General features: G+C 57.6%; 6 protein-coding genes across 6 annotated transcripts; 2 read left to right on the forward strand and 4 right to left on the reverse strand.

Annotated features, from left to right (window-relative positions):
- Nucleotides 1-269: 269 nt before the first annotated feature.
- On the reverse strand, nucleotides 270-3093 carry POSPLADRAFT_1151772 (hypothetical protein; the record flags this gene model as incomplete). Its single annotated transcript, XM_024486581.1, has 6 exons — nucleotides 270-322; nucleotides 351-432; nucleotides 484-855; nucleotides 927-1070; nucleotides 2005-3007; nucleotides 3035-3093. The coding sequence occupies 6 exons, from the start codon at nucleotides 3091-3093 to the stop codon at nucleotides 270-272; spliced, it is 1713 nt and encodes a 570-aa protein (XP_024335908.1).
- A 1217-nt stretch (nucleotides 3094-4310) lies between these two features.
- On the forward strand, nucleotides 4311-5170 carry POSPLADRAFT_1151641 (hypothetical protein; the record flags this gene model as incomplete). The annotated part of the gene is made up of 3 exons (XM_024486559.1): nucleotides 4311-4340; nucleotides 4507-4551; nucleotides 4607-5170. 3 exons carry the CDS (start codon nucleotides 4311-4313, stop codon nucleotides 5168-5170), a joined length of 639 nt encoding a protein of 212 aa, XP_024335909.1.
- A 1013-nt stretch (nucleotides 5171-6183) lies between these two features.
- On the reverse strand, nucleotides 6184-8022 carry POSPLADRAFT_1041261 (hypothetical protein). The gene is made up of 7 exons (XM_024477873.1): nucleotides 7833-8022; nucleotides 7649-7777; nucleotides 6986-7025; nucleotides 6757-6930; nucleotides 6667-6703; nucleotides 6501-6612; nucleotides 6184-6420 (listed from the first exon to the last, which is right to left on the reverse strand). Exons 1-7 carry the CDS (start codon nucleotides 7986-7988, stop codon nucleotides 6292-6294), a joined length of 777 nt encoding a protein of 258 aa, XP_024335910.1. The 5' UTR covers nucleotides 7989-8022; the 3' UTR covers nucleotides 6184-6291.
- Nucleotides 8023-9345: 1323 nt separating this feature from the next.
- On the reverse strand, nucleotides 9346-10378 carry POSPLADRAFT_1041262 (hypothetical protein). Its single transcript, XM_024477874.1, has 3 exons — nucleotides 10146-10378; nucleotides 10016-10090; nucleotides 9346-9960 (listed from the first exon to the last, which is right to left on the reverse strand). The coding sequence occupies exons 1-3, from the start codon at nucleotides 10332-10334 to the stop codon at nucleotides 9496-9498; spliced, it is 729 nt and encodes a 242-aa protein (XP_024335911.1). The 5' UTR covers nucleotides 10335-10378; the 3' UTR covers nucleotides 9346-9495.
- Nucleotides 10379-10975: 597 nt separating this feature from the next.
- POSPLADRAFT_1049248 (hypothetical protein) lies at nucleotides 10976-14451 on the reverse strand (the record flags this gene model as incomplete). The annotated part of the gene is made up of 19 exons (XM_024479694.1): nucleotides 10976-11065; nucleotides 11277-11297; nucleotides 11372-11431; nucleotides 11498-11593; nucleotides 11677-11783; nucleotides 11886-11978; nucleotides 12127-12235; nucleotides 12373-12501; nucleotides 12581-12669; nucleotides 12720-12774; nucleotides 12837-12974; nucleotides 13040-13142; nucleotides 13196-13380; nucleotides 13461-13544; nucleotides 13610-13718; nucleotides 13779-13887; nucleotides 13947-14064; nucleotides 14122-14319; nucleotides 14386-14451. The coding sequence occupies 19 exons, from the start codon at nucleotides 14449-14451 to the stop codon at nucleotides 10976-10978; spliced, it is 1959 nt and encodes a 652-aa protein (XP_024335912.1).
- Nucleotides 14452-14911: 460 nt separating this feature from the next.
- Nucleotides 14912-16526, forward strand: POSPLADRAFT_1049249 (hypothetical protein; the record flags this gene model as incomplete). The annotated part of the gene is made up of 5 exons (XM_024479695.1): nucleotides 14912-15112; nucleotides 15349-15709; nucleotides 15779-15972; nucleotides 16077-16278; nucleotides 16369-16526. The coding sequence occupies 5 exons, from the start codon at nucleotides 14912-14914 to the stop codon at nucleotides 16524-16526; spliced, it is 1116 nt and encodes a 371-aa protein (XP_024335913.1).
- Between the last annotated feature and the right edge of the window lie 248 nt (nucleotides 16527-16774).

Raw genomic sequence — 16774 nt, forward strand, 5'->3', positions numbered from 1 at the left:
CCGGGACTTTTGTTTCAGGAGCGTTATTCAATATGTGCTGTCATATTACTACGCCTGCAGTAAGCGGGATGTCCTTAGTTTGCCCGTGCCGACAAATTAGCATCAGCCAATCAGGGTCGAGGATTTAGCGATCACAGCGCGTTCCTGATCGGATATAGGCGCTTGTGTACCTGCACCCTCAGGCTGTTGACCGGCCTCGCTCCTCTCTCCCTCCACTCCCGCATTCCATGGCCCGCTCTGCGCCCCCGCCTTGCCGCACGATGTTCGAGCTACCAGAGCACCGGATAGCTCATAGGCGTGCGCTGACCAAACGGGAGGACATCTGCGATTCAACCCGTGAGTAAACATACCTACCGCTCTGGAGCCTATGGTCCGCCGCCCACCTTGCTGCGGCCGACTACCATGCGCGCCCCACGTGCGGGCATCCTCTGCCTTGCAGGACGTACGCGGAACGGTGTGCATATTGTGTTACGCAACACGCACTCCATGTCGGGCGGCCGGCACTCGACCCCGCCGTATCCCCATGTCCCCTACGTCGCCTGCGAGGATGTGCCGCTCGGGGGTTCGCGCCGCACGGCATGCGGCCAGTGGCCCATTGAACGAGCCTCCTGGACCTGGCAAAATCGCCCCCGAGGCGCCGCCACACCGAGAAGCCGTGGATCGCCCCGCGAAGCACGCAGGAACAGGCAAGTCTGCCCCGCGCCGCGCCCGTATCTCCCACCGCAGCGCCACAAGAATACCTGTGACACCCTCGCACTGGCCCACGCCGTGTGTCCCTTGCGGGCCCGTCCGCTCCAGAACTGCCCTTATTGAGCCCGGCGAGCCGCCTCCCCTGCGCGCGCGGAAACCTAGGACCTAGGGACGGGGACTGGGCGCGCCTGTGCCCGTGTATGAACGCTTCTCTGAGCGGCTGTAGACTCCCTCACCGACTTATATGGTCGCCGGGCCTCTTGTTTCGACGGACTGCCATTCCTCGCCGCCCACCCTTTCGTCGCGTCTCCGCTAGGTGATGCGCCCGCCGCCGGACATGCCGCCTCTCCCCTCGCCAGACGCGCTTTGTGCAACTGGGCCTGGCACGTTCCGCATGGTCACAAACTCGACGTCACGCGGCAAGACGCATGCAGCCTGTATATATGTATCACCATGACGCCACAGCAGCCCGAGAATGGAATGGACGCAAGAGAAGGATAAAACAGAATACATGTGGGGTAAGTGCGTGCTGCATCGTGAATCATGGGTCGAGAAGAAGCAGGATGATGGTACCAGAGAATGAAGAAAAGTGAACAGCTACGGGGGAGGGCGTATATATGTCCGTCCGTCGGCGAGCCCGCCCAGAGATTCTGTTGCACCTGTGTGTGCGACTGCACTATCTTCTTTGACGCTATTGCGTTCACTACACCCGGAGCTTCGCTCAGCCCGTCTCCCTTGTCGACTCCAAGGTCAGAGTTCCCCGAACAGGTCGTCTAAGTCCTTCATTTCTAGGAGAATGACGCCGGCTTCCTCCAGCTCTTCTTCGATCTCGCGCTCCACCTTTGCGGCAGGCGTCCTGCTTCGCCCGTCCCATACCTCCAGCCGATCGTATGTTGCATGGGCTCCTCGGATCAACAACACGGCGTTTCCCCTCGCGAGAGCCGCGCTGCACGTCGCCCTGACGCAGAAGTCGCTTTGCAGCCCCACGACGATGAGCTCTGCGTCTAGCGGCACGAGATCGCTCAGCGGCGTCCCCATGAAGGCGTTGTTCTTGCGCTTGTCGAGGACGTGCTCGTCGGGCAGCGGCGCGTAGATCAGCTCCCACCCCGGTGAGCGGGGCTCGTCGGGCTCGCCGGGTCCGCCTGCATTGCGGACGTGGATGATGCGCGGGCGCAGCAGAGGGGAGCATGTGCGTGCGGCGGCCAGGACCTTTGCGATATTTGGGCCGACGGCGCGTGCGCAGGGGACGCCGAGGGGTGGGTCGGAGAGCGGGGCGATCTGCGCGCCGAGCAGGAGGAGCACGCGCGGGAGGACCGGCTCGCCGTTCTCGAGGGCGGGCTCGGAGGACGAGGACAGGGACGAGGAGGAGCCGTTTCTGTTGGCCATGGCCGCGAAGCTGGAGCGTGGCCGCATGGCGGGCGGTGCGAGCCTGGTGCACTGTGTGGGCGGGGCAGGGCGGGGCAGACCGCGTGTGGGCGTCGACGTTGGGGCGTCGAGGCTGTCCGGGAGGGACAGAGGGGCGTCCGGGCGTGGACTCTGGAGGAAGAGACAGAAACCCGACGATAGTCTTGCGCGCATCTCGCATCTCTCCCCGTCTCTTCCTATCCTCCCTGCGGTCCACGTGACGCCATGCCTGGATCGACCGAGGCCCTCGTCCGCGCGCAGGCGCCCGTCGCGGATGACGCTGGTGCTGACACTAGACCCGCGTCCCGCCGGCCCCGCATTTCCCCACAATTCTGCGCCCGAGCCGCGGACGTCGCGCGGGAACAGCCGCATCGCCGCGGCACTCGACCCGCGCGCCGTCTCTGGCCTCTCTGCCCGGCGCGTCTCTGTCTCTGCCAGTGTCGGTGTCTGCTGGACGACGACGCCCACCGTGCTCTGCGTCGCCGCTTCTGGAGCGCGGAGATGTCGCCCCCGAACTTTAACTCTATTCTGTGTGGCATCTCCCGCGTCATCACCCGCGCGCGCACTCCGGCCGCCATCTCGGAGTTGCTTAGTGTCTGCCGCCTTGTTGTCTCTCTGGGCCACCCTGAGGGGTAATGCGCTAGCTGCGCGTGCCGGCTCCCAGAAGACCTCTAGCCACTCAACTTTCAAGCGGCCCCTGTTGTCCCTCGCGCGTTTGTTATCCGATTCGAGGCCGCCTGTCTGATGTTCTCTTGACCCTTGTGGAAGAGAAGATCGCTCGCGAACCCGCGTCTTCGACCAACCTTCAGCTGAAGGCCTTGTGGGCCCGGGCCAATCTCGGCGGACATCAATAGCTGCGTCCTCGTAGAATGGCAATTGCAAGTCGCGAAACGGACTCGGAGGAGACCACACACTGCGCGGCTTTATGTGCAGAATGTACTAGGCTGCACGTTGCAATTCAGAAGAAATTCGTGCCTCCACTTGGGGCAGGGACTCCATGCTGGTAATCGAAGGAGCGGTGAATCTCAAGGTTCATGGCTGCCATGGCATGGACGCTGAGCGCGAGCTATACGCACCGTCCACCCGCCCATCTCCGTGCGACCGGGTTTGCTGCTGTAAGGACACAGCCACGACGTCATCGCATCTGGAGCCTGGAAGAAACCTGCGCAACAAACCTAAAGGCGGGGCTGTCCGGAGTCAATCAGGGCCTGTACGATAAGCCGACGAGGGGCCCAGGCCGCCAATCACCGGGCGCGGCTGGCCCGAGCAACGGAGGGCGGGTACGTAGGTAACTGTATGGTTCGAGGCAGTTGGACACGGAGAACCCGAGACGGACTCATATATATCATATCCATCATTGTGTCACCGCCGCCGCCGATTTGTGTTCTGACCGATCAGGCTGATGCGCCTTCCTCGGCATCAGGCAGCTTGCATCGCAGATTGCGATTCACGCACCCCAGAAGATCACGGCTCCACTCTTCCATCCCCCCTCCCCCCCCGGCTCTGAGACCCATGCAGGATGTATCTATGCATTTATGTTCACGCGATCCATGCTCTAGTGATTTGGTGGACCATGGTGGGAGCCGGTACTCACGAAGCTATCATTGTGGCTGTCCGGGAAGTCACTGGGAAAAAGTGGTGGAGATACTGACTATGGGCGAAGCAGAGACGGCCTCACAACGGAGATCAGGCTCTCATGTATCATCGGTGTTCCCACTAGTACACCCTCTGGCGGAGGCCGGTTCAGCCATGGCATAAAACTTCCGAGTTTCATGTCTGAATATCTAGACTCTCAGTAGCTGATTCAACGTAATTGCTGCCGCCTGTCATGGTCAAGTTATACGGTCATCACGACAGACGTTGCAGGTGAAGATTTCGTTTCGAGGCTCCGTGATATTATCACAAGCCTCAGGTTCCACGTAGGCGTACTGCACGAATTCGTTGGCCGCGAATGCTTGTCCGGACAGAGTTTGGACGGCGGTCAAGTGTAGCGCATCTGTCCTAAGCTACTAGCAATAGTTACGCCGTGATAGTCGACTTCGTAGAAACGTTTCAGCTCGCAGAGTCAGGCCAAAAAATGAACCGCTCGGGGAATCCCATCAAATAGTTCCCACGGTATGCAAGCCGCAAAGTGGCTGAACTAGCCCCTAATTAGCCCATACTTACCGTGAAGACTGCCTCGTCGCGAATCCAAGGGGTCTTCCTGGAAAGTCGAAATGTCGTCGCTCAAGACACAGATGAGCAAGGTGCGCTTCATAGATTTCACACCACGTCGGGTCTCATGACTTGACTACACCTTCGCAGTGCAACACTTGCTATGTCAGTGGCACCGTGAAAGACCTGCATAAATGCTCTAGATGCAAGGTATTCTATTTGTTTCCCCTTCAGCGCGAACATCCAACTGTATCATAGGCGGCAAAATATTGCTCCAAAGAGTGCCAGAAGGCGGACTGGAAGGTGTGTGTTCAGCACGTGGCCCCTGTTTCGTCCGGTCTGATGGAGCCATCACCAGAACCACAAGCAAAACTGCCAAAACAACGCCTCTCTCGCCGATGCGCTCAAGGATCATGCAGCATCACCGCTGGGCATGATTGAGCGCCTCATGCTGCCCGACGGCATCTCGCTCTACGACCTCGACCAGCGCCTCGAGAAGTGGGTGCGCTTCCACAACCCGACGCTCATGGGCGCCACCATCCACGCGCTGCGCCTCCCCGAGTCCCTCGCGCGCGCGCGCACGCACGTCCTGCATATCGAGCTGCTCCCGCGCTGGGACCACGGCGGCGCGGTGGGCAAGTACTTCCGCGTCGTGCGCACCAAGGTCGTGGAGGTCGCGCAGGCGCAGACGTGGGCGGAGCCCTGGCCGGCCAGTCTCTCCGCGCTGCGGGAGATGCAGGACCAGAGCGAGAGCATGCGGCGCGGGTACGTCGCCGCGGCGATGGTCGAGTCCCCGCCGCTTGCGGTGCAGACCGTCCCCTTTGGGTCCATCAAGAAACTCGACTACCCGGTTGTACAGCGATGGGAAGAGGTTCTGATCAAAGACGTCGAGGCGGGCAGAAAGTTTGGTAAGCCTGCATAGGCTCTCCTCTGATGCCTCATGCATGAGTAGACACGCGCCTACGTCCCATGAAGCTAGCCATATGGCATTGTTGACCCGGACATTATTGCGAAAGAGCATTTATTCTCGCATGGAAAAGCTTATCGTACCGACTTGCACACCACTTCGCGACAAAGTGATGGCAACAATCGACGCTGACTTGGTGGCGTTAGAGAAATGTAGAAGTATCAAATCATAATGGACGATGGACGTACAGGCAGCTCGACATCTCGTCAGTCTGCTTTAACCAATTCCGTTCTCGCTCCGCGGGGAAGTAGACATGTACATGACGAAGAGATTCCTGCGTCAATGTTCTCACGCGCTTTTTACCATAGAAGTAGGACTCGGAATAGTGATGCCACCCTCACGGTACTAGTTGCCAACCATGTGCCTCGGCAACGACGACTAGCGATGTCTTAGTGCTTCCAGATACTTGTCCGGTGCGGTCTCGTTACGGACTGCGACGGCAACGGATTGTGTAGACAAGCAACGTCGAGAAGCGGTCTCCACGGCTAACCTCGTACCGTTGCATCGGTCAGTGCGACGGCGCGGGAGAATTGAGACAGAGTTCTTGATCTAGCTGTATCAGACCCTCGAGCCTCAAGCATTAGTCTGAGTCCCGAGACATCTGCCGTAAACAGACGTCTCGGAGAATCTTTGCGACAGGTACCTGTCGCGGAGACGACATGGTCAAGAGGCCTTTGGGCGGCCTTGCACCGCAAGTTGCGATCTGGTGCAGAGATCCAGGATGCGATGACATTTGTCCGACCATCAGAGTGCGCTGGCGCCGAGGCAGGACGCTGGATGACACGAAGCCCTGCGCCCACAGAAGATCTGTCAGCAAACCGGCAATGCTTTCTGCGAGGCACGCGGGCTTCGAACAGGGTCATTGGGCGGGCGGGCAGATCGACCAGCACGATCTGACGTACTGATCGCAGGTCGCGCCAGCCAGACGGCTTACGGCATCTGGTGTTCGGGCGCGCTGTGCGGGTATTACGGTTGAGCCAGTCCATGTCTATTGTAATTGCACGGCAACACGCGCGGGTTGCGATGCCACGGCGCCGGCAGCACGACGACGTCGCTGCGCCGGGACGCGATATACTCTATACGGCAAGGAAGTCACTCTCCTCCTCGAGAAGCATGTCCAAGAACTTAAAGAAGGACGCGGCAGGGAAGCCAACGACGTTCTGGTAGTCGCCGTCCACCTTGCGGACTAGCATGCCGCCCAGACCCTATAATGTCATTTAGCATCTAGCGCGCTACTAATTACGGGGGAGCGGGGATGTGGAGGAGGACACAGGGGGAAACGCACCTGCACGGCGAACCCGCCGGCGCGGTCGAGTCCCTCGCCGCTCTCCACGTATGCCTCGAGGAGCTCCCGTGGATTCTCGGCGAAATAGACCAGCGTGCGCTCTTCTATTGATCTGTATGTACCGCGTGTGAGGGACGTACTCACGGTCTAGTTTCCTGCTCCTTACTTCAACTTGTATCCGGGCGCTTCTAGGACGGGGTAGACTACAGATCTCGGGCAAGTGAGCCGATGCCCTATCAGTCAGCGGCGGACCTACCGACTGTCACGCCAGTGACGACCTCGCATACGCCCCCGTTGAGGTCGAGCAGCATCCGCATGTTGTCGTTCTTGCCGATGGGCTTTTCCATTAGGTCTTGGGCCTCAAGGGGCACGTCCGAGGGAGAGGTACTCGCCAGTCCAGGCGACGGATGTGTGAGGACGACGGTGTCCGCTGGGCTGTCCGCTTGAGACGACGCAGGGCAGCAACGCCACAGCAGGAGACTTACCTCCGATGACCAAGTCAGGGGCGTCCTCGGGATTTGTGCGCTGCGCAGAGCGGACGATCATGTCAGTGAATGTCACCGAGGTCGGCCATGGAAAGGCAAGCACAAGAGCGCATGCTTGTCGCATCTGCATGTACTGATCATTCAAGCGAAGGGTTGCTTTGGGGAGGGCCTATCTGTCGTCCGACACACAACACACCCGCAGGACAACCTGCGACGGGTTGCGGACGATTCAACCTGACAAGCCGGTCCTGGGTACGCTCATCAAGAGCACCGCCGTATACACTCCGTAAATGGACGGACGGACGTTGCCAAACCAAGGGCTGCAAAATGGCCAAATGCACGTACGGACGACTGGGAGGCGGTGGTGGACAGCTAGATTATACCCGGTTGTGTCCATCCCATACCCCAATATGAACAGTATTACTGCATGCAGGCCGGATGGGGGCATAGTTTGGCAGTTATATGCGCCATTTGTCGTGGACAAGACGCGTCCCGCTGAACGACTGGCAAACAGGGGTATCACTGCATTGGCGCACCCGTAGATCAGACCCGCCCTCGAGTAAAGGTACGAGTAGAGAAGCTGGCATTGGTCGATCATACAACCAAAGTCGACCATGTCGCGCCCCAGATGGGCGATGGTCGAGGAGAATCTAATGCACTCACCACCAGTCGTTCATATACCTCGACGGCTTTGTGACTGGCGGTAGCCACCGGATATTCGTGTATATCCTCAAAGGAGCCGACAGATAGATCCTCATTGAATGTCGAAGGGACGATCTCCGGGGCAAGGCCCTGCCTCGACGGATGCGTGAGCCTCCATTGCTCGGATCTCAGTAAAGCATCCTACAAATATCTGGAGGATCTCCTTCCGTCGGGGGCTATTCGACGCGAGGACGACGCGCTTGCCTACGAGCTTCTGGAGGGAGGGAACGCGGAGTGCGTGCGGAAGTACGCAGTTGTGTTCAGGCAGCGATATCTGCTTCTCCGAGAGGAATTTGAACATGGCTGAGTTAATCAAAGGATCTTCAGGTCAGGATAAACGTGCAGCGAAGACGGTCCGAGTTGTGGCGCAAGCGAGGCAACGCGCTGCATTTCCCAGAAAGGAGACGTGTGCGCGCCAGCACGTGTCCCGATCAGGGGCGATCTGCGCGCTTGACCGAAGTGCGTCTGCTTACCATGGACGGCACACACAAGTCTCTCATGTCGCATTTGAGTTTGAAGAGTGGGAACTTGGCGATACACTCCGGTTCGTACTCACCGGAGGCCGCCTTGATTCTCTAATGTTCTGGATCACCACGAAGACACGCTATTCCATACGAGGGTGGAACAGGTACGCCCAGGCTGACCCTGCAAAGATATAGTCCAGCCATCGACTGCGCAGCCCCGGATGTCGAGTTACCCTTGGCCATGTACGGGTACGGGTGGGCCGGCGGCGCACGAAGTGGATGTCTTGGCTGCCCCTAAGTAAGCATTTGCTGGACCCCCTTGCGGCGGCGGACGTCAAATTCGTGCCATGCATCGCACATAACAGGCAGCTGCATCCGTTCCTCGCTCCCGGACGTGCCCAGATTGATCGCGCCATATCGCCTGACCGCCAGTATCCGGCTGCGCGCGAACGTGCGAGCAAGCATTGCTTATTCGTCTCCTGTCTCGCGGCCTTGGCAGCTGAGGCGCCGCATACTTATGCCCCTGTGCCGCGGGAGCGTTGGGGAAACTCGAGCGGCCGCTCCCACCCTGAGTCCGGGCTCCTTCGTCCACCACTTTAATCCCTCCCCGTCCGGTCTGATAGTTCAGGTACCGCTGCGGTGAGCCAGCCTCTCAGTACCAGACTGGGCGGAGGAGCAGCACTTGATTGACGTCTCTGTTTCATGCAGTGCCGGCAGTGCTAGTGATGTTCCGGTCGAGACATTCATATGCTCCTCTCGGGGATGGCGACCCGCAGACCGAGGCACCCAAGAGCGGTTCGTTTGGCCCGGCGTGGATCATACGTCTTCGTAAGAGAACAGCGTCCGTGAAGAGGCGGAATGGACCCCGCGCGCCGAAGGCCGTGCCCGCTAATGCTGCTGCGAACTTGAATGTCAAGTCAAGACCAGGGCATCGCCAACCCGTTGACACCGCTGATGAGTGGACGAGGCAAGTGCTGTATTACCTTTTGCTTGTTATAGCACCGTTTTGACTGTACTTCAGTGACTGTCTATCAGCACATGCCTGGTATTTTATGATGTTGTAAGGCGATGAGGTGACCTTCATGTACTATATATAAGCCTCTACCTCGGTGTACTATTATCAGCAGATCTGTACTATAGCCTTGGATTCTTTGCTCGACATAGCTGGAGTGTACGATCCTGCCACGCGTGATCTTTGAGAGACGATCGGGTTTCAAGATACAGGGGTGTAAATTACATTCTGTTGGGCGTCCTATCCTCGGATGCATGTGATACATGTCTACAATGGCGAAAGCAATGGTACAGCCGACGGAACCGCGGATAAACATACTCGTACACCAGGCCTCACGCCGCCACCATCTCCTTGAGCTCGCCGTTCTCCACCATTTCCTGCACGATGTCCAGGCCGCCGACGAACTCGCCGTTGACGATCAGCTGCGGGAACGTCGGCCAGTTGTTGAGCGTCTTCATCCCCGCGCGCACCTTCTCATCCGAGAGGATGTCGAAGTGCGCGAACGGCACGCCCTGGTCCTGCAGCAGCCCGACGATGCGTCGCGAGAAGCCGCACCGCGGCGCGTCCGGCTCGCCCTTCATGAAGAGGACGACCTTGTCCTTGTTCATGAGCGCGCGCAGACGCTCGTTCAGCTCCTCCTGGGTCTCCTCCTTCTCGGAGAGCGCCTCGGCCGCGGCGGGGGCGCGGTCGGTCTTCGCCAGGGGCTTGACGGCAGCGGGGGGTTTGGTGTGCTTGGCGACTGCGTCGGTGAGCGCGGGTGCGTCTGCGCCCGAGATGCGCCCGAGGAGGGTGTGCCCCTATGCGCTGGGGCGTGAGCGGCGCACGGAAAGATCGAGGCGAAAAACAACGTACCCGGAGGATGATGAAGGCGGGGACGGACTCGATCTCGAACGACTCGGAGATGTCTGACTGTGTCTCTGCCTCGACCTGCGCGCGATCCCGCGATCAGCACCGCACGATCAGAGGGGCGCACCCCACTTACCTGGAGGACGAGGAGCTGGGGGTACTTCCTGCCCAGCTCCAGCACGACGTCGTTCATCTGCTTGCATGGCTCTGCCCATGGTGCCCAGAAGTTGATCAGGGAGACCCGTTCGAGATCAGCCGACAGGAGCTCCTGGAAGTGCTCGGGCGAGGTAACCTCGCGGACGTTCTCTGGCGCTGCAACGGTCATGGTGGCTTCTGGGGTACGCTGGGCAGGCGGCGGGGGCGGGGGCGGTGGTGGTGGTGGTGTGGACGGCAGAGCGGGGGGCGGTCGCTCCGCCACTATAGTCTCGGGAATGACTAACCCCCTCGGTCTGATAAGATGGAGATGGCGCAATCCGGCTAGATCCGAACGAACTTGCTTATCTGATCACTCGTCTCCCATTGGGTGCCCTTCAACCCACAGGGTACTCGCACCAGCCATGAACATAGGCCGAAGCCAGTCAAATAAATTCGGATCGTCATCCTGACTTCTGAGTCAGCTTCGCGTTCGAATATCTCACGGTAAGACGGATATGATTCATGCTACACGGAGAGGTAGTCATGTGAACAGTGTGGACACCGAAATGAACATTTGCAGAGATACAGCAATGCAGCCCTTCCCACAAATCAAACTGCCTGTGCCTCGGCTCGGGCCCGTAGACAAGCTTCCTCGGTATCGGCGTGTCTGTTGAGGTTGCATCCGCCCCGGCCGTCGCATTCCCACACGTATTGCATCTTGGGCCAGAACTTGTATTGGCAACTGCCACGATCATTCTCACTCGTTGCGCGAAATGCCTCCGTTCCCAAGCAGTCTTCTCGCAAAGATCCACCGCGGCTTTGCGCCCAGGCCTATTGGTGGCTGTCGAGCCATTCGCCAACCCTCTCCGCCAGCTCGGCTTTCTTCCCTGACACCGACAAGCTCTTGCTCTTGAGAAAGTCCTGCGCGATGAGAAGGAAGTCAATGTTGAGAAGTTCATGTCGTTAGTAGCCGTCAGCACGAAAATGATGAGGCATGAAGCAGCCGCCGAGACATGTCCAGGTCAGGTCCCGGCTATCACCTCGGGCTGCAGATGCGCTCCCAGGCGTGTGCGAACGCGTCCCGGGGCGGCTCCGAGAGCCGCCACACTAGCGAGCACGGAGACACACGTACCTTGAGCTGATCAACGCGGAGCTGTGGAGGGCATAGCGCAATCAGAAGGCAGCCGCAAAGGAGGGGCATGAGACAATCATGCCGCGCAGACGTGCCTTGGTCAACATCCCGTGCTCGTGCTTGCTCCGAATCTCCGCCTCGTCGACACTGGTGTCCTATCGCATGCGGGTTGATCAGCCAATGCTGCTCGGCCGTCTGGGGCAGAGCACAGGATGACGTACCGCCTTGCGCTTCGAGCCAGCGGTGACGATGCTCGTGTGCGCGGCCTCGTCTTGTAGCAACGCCTCTTTCCACGATCTCATGAGTGCGCCCGCGCGCTGTCGACGGGAGAACACCGTTGTCGTATTGTCAGGATGCTCAGATCAGCGAAAGAGCGATGAGAAAGCAGTGAGCACTGGACCTGGTGCATCCTATCGTATTTCGGCTCCGTCGGATCCTCAAACGATGTGGGGTCGAATTCCTCGCGGAATGCACTAGCCTCCAGCTGGGCATTGTGGTACGACAGAGCTGCGGGGCGCCGGCCGGCCGGTCCAAGGGGATGAAAGCGATGAGAAAAGGGCATGGAGCTCAGCGTGGGACCATCACAGCGAGGCCAGTGGCAGATCTCACCGGGATTGGGGAACGCGTCCGGCGCGTACGCGCCGTTTTTGACGGTGAGCTTGTCCACCCACTTGCGCGCGGCGTCTTTCAGCTCGTCGGAGGCTATCCCACATCGGTGGGTGTACGCGCGAGAAGAATGAAGAGAGCGGCCATGTGATGAACGCAGACAGGGTGTTGGGAACGCGGAACGCGCGCGAGAACACGGGAAGTAAGTAGGGTTAGGCAACGGATGCTGCGTGGGTCCGCTCACCGCGTACGGTCTCCTCTATCGGGGCTGCCCGGATGTCATCCGCGAATGGTAGCGGTATGAGATGGAACCCTGGTGGCTCGTGCCAGCCGCTTTCTTCGGTCTTCTCTTTCTGAAGGGCGACTCAGTGTCAGCATGAATTTTCTACCGCAGGTTCACATGGGTACGGGGGTAGTCGGGTGCGACGTGTTCTCCGGGAATGAGAGCGAGGGGCATAACACCTGTGGGAGCATATGGTGGTTGACGTACCTGTGGAAGCAGAGCACAGAATATTGGCGAGGCGTTGCGCCGTACTACAGACAGTACGAGACCGATCTTCTTTTTCCGGAGCATGGTTCGGAGGAGCGCAGTGAATGTACGCTTGCTGCCCGAGTAGCTCTGTCCCACGGGCGTGAGTGTCAAGTAGGGTAAGAATAGACTAGCTTCGGGAAGCGCAGAGGAGCGGGTGAGCACGTACCATCTCGTCGGGATAGATGAATAAGGAATGCTTCACGTTGTCCTCAAAGGCTAGCTCGGAACGATCCTTAAATCCCAGCAGCTTGATCGCTGTGTACGTCCATGAGCATGATCGCGGCTGTAATTCAGAGGCTACATACTGGGTTTGAGACCCATGGTCCGGAATGAGCGTACTTCGCCTAATGTGTAGAATACCTGGCAAATCACAGCAACAAAGATCGTTCAGCATCAGCTCAGCCCGGTAATGTATCACATACCCGACTGTTCACTGGCACAGTTCTCGCAGGGCCACCCCCTTCGTCGGCGGACTCGTGTGCATGTTCTTCGGTTGCAGCCGTGCTTCCCAGTTCCATACCATATAGTAGCCTCTCTTTGTCTGCTTCCGTCTCTTTCTCCTGAGGAAGGCAGCATATGGGGAGAGATGTGGTTTGCAGAAATTGCGAGATCAGGCAAGACGTACCTCATCGACATAGGTCGTGCGAGTCACGGCGACCTCCATCCGATCGCCGAAGTCTACGAAGTACTTGTACGAGCCCTTCTTCTGCTCAGTCACCAGGCCATATCTGGGTCGAGGGCTTTTCAGCCCGTGTGGAACCACCAGGCAATTGAATCTTACCCCTTCACCCCTATTGTGAACCCTTTGGCGAATTCAAACGGCACGCTGAACAGCGCGCGCTTCGGTACCTCGTGGAAGCTCATCTGAGCCAACAACTCGTCCACCCGGGTGATCGAGATAGACTCTGGGAGAATGGTGCCTTCTGCTCCATCGTCGTCGGTGATATTGGTGGGCAGAAGCACCGACTGGACAGGACAGGATAGAGTAAGGAGAGTATGTAACAACGGTTAGTCTCCGGAGCAGACAAGCTGGAGCGTGTACGCACGGAGTAGAACTTGGTAGGATCAAATGGTTTCTCATCTGTGCTAATGAAGAATGGCTCCACGCCAATTCCGGCCTGCACTAGGTCCTATGCATGCAGGGTTGATTGACAGCTCAGGGCGTGAGGCGCGAGTACTCAGAGATTATGCGTACCATAAGCGTGGTTCGCGCTGTGGTAATAAATCGTTCCTTTCCGGGTCCCGCATGTGGGTTATCCTCATCTGTGATGAGGAAGACGCGCTTGGTTGCAGTCTTTGGTGCGCTAACGTCACAAATGCCGAGTGGGCAAATCGCCACTTGATTTAAGTAACGCATTACTCACCCGTCACGCATGACCCAGTTACAGCTCGTGAAGACATCACCTGTCGGCACACGAGACTCTGTCAAAGACGGAAATGTTTCTAGCAATACATGCGGGTCTTCCCGAGCAGCTGTTCAACATGCGAAGCATAGGTCAGCTGCTGTATAGATGAACAGACATGCTGCTGACCGTCAATTAAACGCATGAGTTCTTGTATAGTAGGCGCATTAATTGTGTCTATAGGCTGATACACGTAGTTGCCCTTCTTGATGTCTGCACCTTGACCGCCAGCCTCATTTCTTCGCGTCTGTTCTCAAAGGAGGCTCATGTGAGTGGCGAGGCAGGAGACGCAGTGTTGTGTTACCGTATTAAACAGCATTATTCCAACAGAATCATTAGGCCCGACTATTACTTTCTTCTTCTGTATGTGTATGGCCGCTTCTAGGGCGGTGAATAGGTGGCACGTCTGAACGTCTTCATATCTTGGATCCTCGCGCAGCTCCAGCATGGACGGGGAACAGTCAATGCAAAATAGTATTACATCCTTCCTTCCTTCATAAGCCTGTGAATAGACACGAACATGAAAGATTAGAGGAAGTCGGCGTGAACTGAGATGCCACACGCTCACAGAATTGTCTTGAAGCTCGTCTTCCTCGTCATCATCGAGTTTATTCCAATCTTGGTATGCGGACATGCTGCTTTACTGGTAAACCTCTCGTTTGTAGTGATTGAAGTACGCCGACAGAGTAGGAGGGATATAGGGTGTTGTGGCTGAGTGTTGCAACGCGTAGACGCGACGCGATTCATGGATCGACGCGCATGTGGGCGCTGCACGTGATTATGTGTGGCGCTTCTGATTTGATTTGGCGATCAACTTCACTTCGACTCTGCATCGCGGCTACAACGATCTCAATAGAACCCCTTCACTTCGTGGCGTTACACGCTGCCGAACCATCGTGACGCGCCTGTACGCGCTGTGGATATTCGTGCAGTAAGTTGATAATTCGACCCTTGATCAGCATGTCGCTACGGTGACTCTCTCACACCTATCTTTCCACGAGATTTGATCGCTGCGGGCTGGGTCTGTTGGCTTGGAGCTGTCGCTTCAGTGCTCGGGCACGTGTATCCATGAGTCTCTGTGTACATCTTAGACGATGTATACGGCAGCCGATCTGCCTCCTCTTCGCCATGTCTCTGTGAATGATCTCTCCCCTGATGATACGCCGACCCCGAAAATCCGCACCGACGAGGACCTCGAGATGTGGAAAGCGACTCGAGGATATCAAGATTACGGACTTTTTCTCCGTCGCTTGACTCAAGCAGTTGTCGGCTGTCCGTTGCCCTGGACCGAGCCTGTGGGCGAGGTTAGCGGCACGCTCTCTTTCGTATCAGAATTCCCGAACTCAATACGTTCCAGGCAACTGTCTCCATGCTCGCCATGCTGGATGCGCTAGACGGTTGGATCGATGAAATTCCACCTCTCCCGACTCCCCAACGTTTCGGGAATCTCGCTTTCCGTACCTGGGGAAAACGTCTGGAATCTGTACGCCAATCATGCCCTGTTTCAGTGATGCAGATCACCCTAACACAGGACTGCCCGCAGGAAGCGGATGCACTTCTTGCCGTGTTGTTACCTGCCTCGTGTCGGCCTGCCGCCCCCTTTCTCAAGCCCTATCTCCTGACGTCTTTTGGCTCGTTCACGCGTATCGACTACGGCACAGGCCATGAGACGTCTTTTGCATTGCTGCTTTTGTGTCTCACCCTCATTCGTTTCTTCACTCCGGAGCCTCGCACAGAGCGAGAACTGGTTCTAGTTGTCTTCCTTCGGTACCTCAGACTATGTTGGCGTCTGCAAGATGTGTACAAGCTCGAGCCAGCGGGCAGCCACGGGGTCTGGGGGCTGGACGATTACAGCTTTCTCGGGTACATCTTCGGCAGCGGCCAGCTTCGAGGTCAATTTAGCACTATATTTCCCCATGCGTGCTACTGACATATTCACTCATTGCATTCCTAACGCACAGATCAAACGGAAATACCGGTCTCTGCCATCTTGCATCCACCACTTCCATTGACGAACTTATATTTCATGTCGATCATGCGGATCCATGAGGTGAAACATGGACCATTCCATGAACACTCCTCGCAGCTGCACTCTATTGCTGTTGGTGTGGCTTCTTGGGCCAAGGTCAATTCAGGCCTATTCAAGATGTACGAGGTGAGCCGCGAAATGGCAATACATTTAATTCATCGCGAAGATCACTATCCCGCTTCGTGCATTCCCGCGATCGAGATATTTGAATTCTCATATACGTACAACAGGCCGAAGTGTTAGGGAAACGCGTCGTTGTCCAACACGTTCCTCTGGGAGGCCTTCTGGAATGGAATGTACGCCCCGACGTCCATCACGAGAACCTCCTCAGGAAGCCGACAGCCCCTTCCACATCATCTCACGTGCCACCGGGACCTCTTAGCGCCTCGCGGGGGATGACGCCGACCATTGCAGACGAGACGCTACACCCGAGTTTGCCGCTCACCGCATCTCGCAGCGCCAGAGCGGCGCCGTCGCCGGACGTTAGTTCTTACAATCATGTCATCGGGCGACGGGCGGTAGGTGACGCGCTCGTGTCAGCACGCTTGCCTCTCGGACCCACTGCTAGTACGATCTTGCGTCCACGCATCGGAGCTATGGGGCCTCCGACATCTTTTTCTGCTTCTGCGTCTACATCTGATGCCGAGGAAGTCCGGAATGACGCGGGGGAGGGAGCGTAGAAATTAATACGACCACAAGGCGAGGATGGCATATAAAGACGGACAGGACACTGTTCTTCACTTGTAGTTTACTGATGATTGCACGGCAATAACAAACGCTCTTACTCTATCACCTGGCGTTCTGAGATCATTCATGTACCTGCGTTGATTTCTCCGGACGCCCTACCTTGCCATAAGAGGCCTGACTGGTGCCTATTTTGTGTGACTGCGGTCAATCTTCCGGGGCACTTGATAAATCTTGCAAGTTG

Source organism: Postia placenta (genome assembly GCF_002117355.1).
Source record: "Postia placenta MAD-698-R-SB12 unplaced genomic scaffold POSPLAscaffold_13, whole genome shotgun sequence".
NCBI classification, from domain to species: Eukaryota; Fungi; Basidiomycota; class Agaricomycetes; order Polyporales; family Adustoporiaceae; genus Rhodonia; species Rhodonia placenta.